This window comes from Gracilinanus agilis, chromosome 4 (assembly GCF_016433145.1).
Source record: "Gracilinanus agilis isolate LMUSP501 chromosome 4, AgileGrace, whole genome shotgun sequence".
In the NCBI taxonomy this organism is placed as follows: Eukaryota; Metazoa; Chordata; class Mammalia; order Didelphimorphia; family Didelphidae; genus Gracilinanus; species Gracilinanus agilis.
In genome coordinates, this window is record NC_058133.1 from 97706159 (window position 1) to 97712840 (window position 6682).

Here is a 6682-nt window from a genome sequence, read left to right on the forward strand (position 1 = left end):
CTATCTCCTCTTATGAAATCCTTTATGCCACTTTCCTTCAAAAATTCTTTACTAATAACTGATGCAGCCTCCTCATACCTATACACTTACACATTTTATCTATTTATTAAAGCGATTTCCCCAAGGCAACATTTTGTTAACCTATTTGAAGTTTCTATACTTACTTGAAAGTAATAGAATTGTATTACTTTAAAAATATTCTATAATTCAAACTTCACCAACTTATCTTGGCTCCCTACTTCATCAATTATTTTGAAACAATAAAGTATTTTAAGTAAAGATGGTACTACAACTAGTATTTCCTCCCTCCTTATTTCTTAATAAGATAATAATAGTAATAGATACTAGGCATAAAGGAATTAAAATTAAAAAACTTTTTAAAATATAAATTATGACGTACAAGTGATATTTTTCTTTGCCTTTAATAAGGTGAAAACAACATCAGTAGACTTGACTACAAATTTTAGGGTTTACCTTAGTTATTTTTCTATTGGTTAAACATGAAAAATCTACTTATCAAAGCTCAATTATCCAAGACTAGTAGACTCATTGGATAACAGGATTTAATGTGGAAGAGATCTTAAAGATCATCTAGCTAACCTCAAACCTCTCCCAAACTCCACCCAACTACCTAAACACAGTTTTGCAGATCAGGAAACTAAGGGTCAGAGTTGCCCACAGGATATTCTTTCAACAAAAGTCATATAGGTAGTGGTGAGTAGTAGAGCCAGAATTTGAACTCAGGCCCTAACTGCCAAACTGTTGTTCTTTCCATTATAACATCATGCTCCTCCAAAGGTGTCTTATCTACTCCTAATTAGAGAATTTTTTTGTTATTCAAACCTTTAAGAAATGAAGACAAAAGTCAGAAATAAAGTAGAGGCATTAAGTGCTAAAATCTAAAAAATAAATTTAAGCCTAAAAGAAAAATTCTAGATATAGAGTATGTTTTTTCCTTCTATGTCTATATTTTTTCATCTTGGATAACTGAGGTATGTTTCTATTGTCACCCGTTACCTGACCATATAGTGTCAATCTACTTTTTACTTTCAGCCTGTCAAAAAAGACCAATGGGAAATGCTGGCTATAAATTATAAAAATATGAAAACTAAAACATGCTTTTAAGCATTTTTTAAGTAAACTCAGGTGCATGATAGTAATAAGAAAAACATGCAATGTGGGGCAAGATCATGTTAATTTCAAGCTGGGACAAAAACAGCTGATAGCTATCAGTACATTCATTTATGGGTTTTTTTAAAGGCTTGTATTAAAATTAATTTTTTTCACCTGGGGGCTAGAGGAGGGAAATGAAGAGGAAAGTAAGGATGAGATGAAAATGAAAACCAATCATAACCAAAAATATATCTAAAAATTCCTTTAAGTGAATATCTAAAAAACTATATCTAAGAAACTATTAAAAATTAAGGTCTAAAAGATTTAAAAATATTTAAAAATTATAAGATATACACTTTAAATATAATGCATCAAAATATGTCCACATAATGTTTCTTTGATCTCAAACTATACACACAATCTTGGAGGTCAGAGAAAATGCAAACCATAGTAGCCCTATTAATTTAATAGCTATCAGCTACTGCTTGCAATTAGCATATAGCCACTAAAATTTTGTGGAATGTTAGGTCTGATCATGAGTGAGGCTCATTATTAGCAATATTTTGCACAGATGTAGTGTTATCAAGACCTAGTAATGTTCCAAGGTAAGACTGATCTCTAGGGTCGAGCATTTGTTCAGGTCGAACTGGATGAACTATGTTTGTAGGCTGAGGAGTGAGAGTATATTTTTCCAGAAATGCCAAATCTGTTGTTCGTGGATAATCTGTTGGTTGTGGCTGTGTAGAAAGGATGCTCTGGGAGGGTGGTGGAAGTGCAGTGGTATGGCGCACCAGATCATTCTGAGTATCTGGCATCTGGACTGGAACCAATGTTACTGGAACACAGACTTCATTAGGAACATTTGGTAACATTGTTTTAGATTCTGATTGATATTTGGGCTGGTCCATATACTGTTTAGTTTCTGTTTGGTAACCTTTCCCATCAGGAGTGTACTCCATTGGTAAGGATACAAGTTTCTCCTCAGAAGAAGTTAGTGGTTCATCTGGAGATTTTATCCCATGCACATGGTCAATGTGGTATTTCAACTTGTCCTTCCGTTTAAATGTGGCATTACAATGCTGACAGTTGAAGGGTCGAGCATCAGAATGAATAACCATATGTTTTGTTAAAGTTTTCTTAATTCTAAAAGACTGATTGCAAATTTGACATTTGTAGGGTTTTTCACCTATAAAAAAAGAAAAAAGTAACATTAAGTGAAAAAAACAAATTTGTAAAATGTATACCAAATGATTCTGTACTATCTTTAGACAATCTTGCTTTCAAGTTTTTATGACATAGCTAATTGTCAACACAATTTGATAAGCTTTCTCACGTACTTTTATTTCCCCTTCCAACTGGCAGGTCACCAAGAGGTCCTTTCAATAATAACACTGAAACATCACTGTTCTAAACCAAAAAGAATACAAGAAAACAGGGAAGTAGCTTAGGCTGTTTCTTTTGATCAAAATAATTTATTTATCTCTAGACTCAGTCAACCAATCACAGAACAAGAATGGAATCTCCATATGTTTTGTTCACCTAATTTATTCATAATTTCCCTCTTTATATTTAAGTCATTTACCCATTCTGAATTTATCTTGGTTTGGGTGAGATGTTGATCTAAACCTAATCTCTCCCACAGTTTTCCAATTTTCCCAGTAGTTTTTGTCAAATAGTGGGTTCTTGTCCCCAAAGCTAGGATCTTTGGGTTTATCAAACACTGTCTTGCTAAGGTCATTTACTCCAAGTCTATTCCATTGGTCCACCCTTCTATCTCTAAGCCAGTACCATATTGTTTTTATGATCACTGCTTTCTAGTATGCTTTAAGATCTGGTACTGCTAGGACCCCATCCTTCATATTTTTTTTATTAGTTCCACTGATATTCTTGATCTTTTGTTCTTCAAAATGAACTTTGTTATAATTTTTCCTTATTCTATAAAAAATATAATATATATAATATAAAATAATATATATAATATAAAAATATAACATAAAAAATATTATATAAAAATGGTAGTTTGATAGGTATGGCACTGTGTAAGTAAATTAGTTTAGGAAGGATTGTCATTTTTATTATATTAGTTCGTCCTACCCATGAACAATTAATGTTTTTCCAATTGTTTAGATCTAGTTTTATTTGTGTGAAAAATGTTTTGTAGCTGTGTTCAAATAATTCCCGAGTTTGTCTTGGGAGGTAGAATCTCAAATATTTTATATTATCTAGAGTGATTTTGAGTTTCTTTTTCTAACTCTGCTGCTGGTTTTTACTGGAAATAAATAGAAATGCTGATGATTTATGTGGATTTATTTTGTATCGTGAAACTTTGCTAAAATTATTATTTCCACTAGCTTTTTAGTTGATTTTCTCAGGTTCTCTAAGTATGTCATCATATCATCTGCAGAGTGATAATTTAGTTTCCTCATTGCCATCTTTAATACCTTCAATTTCTTTTTCTTCTCTAATTGCTATTGCTAATTGCTAGCATTTCTCATACAATATTAAATTGTAGTGGTGATAATGGGCATTCTTACTTCACTCCTGATCTTATTGGTAAGACTCTTAACTTATCCCCATTGCAGATGGTACTTGCTGATGGTTTTAAATAAATACTGCTTATTATTTTGAGGAAAGGCCTTTCGATTCCTATGCTTTCTAGTTTTTTTTTTTTTTAAAGGAATGAGTGTTGTGGTTTGTCAAAGGCTTTTTCTGTATCTATTCAGATAATCGTGTGATTTCTGCTAGTTTGGTTATTGATGTGGTCAATTATGTGGATAGTTTTCCTAATGTTAAACCAGACTTGCAATCCTGGTAAAAATCCCACCTTGTCATAGTGAATAAGTGATAACTTGCTGTAGATTTTTTGCTAGTATTTTATTAAAGATTTTTATAACTATGTTCATTAAGGAGATTGGTCTATAGTTTTCTTTCTCTGTTTTTGGTTTTTCTGGTTTGGGAATCAGTACCATATTTCTGTCATTAAATGAATTTGATAAGACTTCTTTGCTTATTTTGTCAAGTGGTATTGGGATTATTTGTTCTTCAAAGGTTTTATAGCATTCATGTGTGAATCTATCAGGCTCTGGGGGATTTTTTCTTAGGGAGTTCCTTGATGGCTTGTTCAATTTCTTTTTCTGAGATGGGGTTATTTAAGTATTCTATACCCTCTTTTGTTAATCTAGGCATTTTACATTTTTGTAAATATTCATCCATTTCACCTAGATTATCATACTTATTGCCATGTAATTGGGCACAGTAGCTCTAAATAATTATTTTAATTTTCTCTACATTAGAGGTGAGATCGCCCTTTTCATTTTTGATACTACTAATTTGATTCTCTCCTTTCTTTTTTTAGTAGATTTACCAGTACTTTATCTATTTTATTTGTTTTTTCAAAGTACTAACTCCTGATCTTATATTAATAGTTCAATAGTTCTTTTACTTTCAATTTGATTAATTTCTCCTTTAATTTTTAGGATTTCCAACTTAGTTTTTATCTGGGGATTCTCCATTTGTTTGGGAATTAGGTTCTTTCACTGTTGTTTCATTATTTTATTTAAAAATGATGTGAGTTACTCAATGATTGGATATATCTCTAATTAGACAAGAATAAGAAAAATTGTTTTCAAAACAAAAGTTACTTTTTCTTGTTTGCTATGTGGGATTAATTATGGAAAACTGTTCAAAATGAAGATATTTCCAAAAAAGGAAGTTCCACAGCACACTAAGAAGGTCATCAGTGTCAGTGGTATCAAACTCAAACAGAATGACTTAGAAAACCACGTATTAACATTATCTATCTCATATTTTTATTTAGTTAAATTTTCCTGATAACATTTTTATGTCCCATATCAATGATGTCAAACTCAAATAGAAAGGCAGTGGGAGGGACTAAGTATCTCTATCAAGTATCTCTGTGGGCTGCTTATTGACTAAGAAAACCATTTATCATCATTATCTACATTTTACTTTATTCTTATTTATTTTGTTAAATATTTCCCAGTTATGTTTTAATTTGGTTCAGGTCACTCTCAACAATGTTGCAGACACTACAAGGGCGGGTATTTGATACCTCTGTTCTATACATATTCAAATGAATTATGTTTCAAGAACTGGTATTCAATTCTATCTTACATTATTTATAAATCTATTTTATCTATCCTGAAAGGGCATAAAAAATAGCTTGTTACTAGTTATAGTGTGATAATGAGATTAAATCTACCTTGCCCATTCTCAAATCTAATCACCAAAAGTGTAAACAACTCCACTAAACTCTCAAGTAGGGAGGTCTGTGACCCATGTGTGCAAGAATGGGTGACAAATCAGAACTGACTGACTGCCCCCTAAGCAGTCCTAAGAAAAGCATCTATTGTGATTGAACATGTAAACTAAGAGGAAGGCACAGAAAGTGATGAAAGAAATGGCCTGGATAAATTAAAAGAACTTCAGGGGCTGAGGCTCTTGGCTGCCTGCTTCTTGGTGTGGTGGGTGACTAGGACCTGGAGGAGCTCTGGTCACTGGCTGAGACCTTGGACTAAGTGAGACTGCTGTTAATCTCTCCCTTGGAATTACACATGGTGAGTGTAAAGACTAAATCTTCCTGGACTTCTCTAAAGGACATGCTCTCTCAAAAGAGACTCTGTGACTGAAGCTTCTGCTTCATTTATCTCCAGCCCTCCGGCTTTGGGCTCAAGGCTGAACCTCCTTTCACTTAGGTCTAATTAGATTGCCCAGAGCAAATTACCTAGTGTGTTAGATTATTTTTCCTATCCTATTCTCTCTCTGATTTTCTTTTCCTCTTCTCATTTGTAAATAAACTTCCATAAAAGTCATTTTGACTTGAGGATATTCTTTAATTGGGAATTGATAATTATTCAATTCCCTGGTGACCAATACTTTTTAATATTCACCCAACCAAAACCAAAAAAAAATATTAATATTAATACAATAATAATATTCTGTAATTTTATATTACACAATATTAAGGATTAAGTACTTTTGTTCTATAGCTCTTTATCTCCAGCACTTAGGATAGCATTTTGCATATAATAAGTGCTTAATAAATGCTTTATATACTCTCTCACGAGAATTCTTTCCAAGTTATTTACATCTCAAGTCCACAAATGGACGAAGTATTCTCTACCTTGGTCTGGTTAGTGCTGAGAATACCATCACAGTTATAGCATTATTAATAGTTCAATTTCAGCATGGCAATATTAGATCTGCCTTTAAAAAAGGCTATGTTTATTAACTTAGTATTACTTTTCTTCTACAACCATTCCCCCCCTTCTCTCTCTCTCTCTCTTTTTTAATGAAACACCACTGTTTTTCTTCTTAAGCAAGGTTGTCCAGTTGTTTCAGTCATATTGAACTCTGTGACTGTAAATGGGGGAAAAATTATGGTTGCACCGGATATTTAAGAGTTTTGATCGCCAGGAAATTGATTACATGCTTTCCAAATTAAAGATCCAAGTCACGATGACTTTTATGGTAGTTTATTTATAAATAGGAAAAGTGAAGGTACGGAGAGAGAGAGAGAAGGGGGGGAGGAAGAGGGAGAGAGAGAGAG

At 32.6% G+C, this 6682-nt stretch overlaps 1 protein-coding gene across 1 annotated transcript in view; it reads right to left on the minus strand.

Moving 5' to 3' along the window:
* Positions 1-1634: 1634 nt before the first annotated feature.
* ZBTB41 (zinc finger and BTB domain containing 41) overlaps positions 1635-6682 on the minus strand; it is a 48101-nt gene continuing 43053 nt past the window's right edge. Inside the window, exons 7-8 of the mRNA XM_044674911.1 lie at positions 2451-2515; positions 1635-2299 (exon numbers count right to left, since the gene is read on the minus strand). Of these exons, the coding sequence (XP_044530846.1) occupies positions 1647-2299; positions 2451-2515 (718 nt within the window). The 3' untranslated portion in view covers positions 1635-1646. The remainder of the gene's footprint in view (positions 2300-2450; positions 2516-6682) is intronic.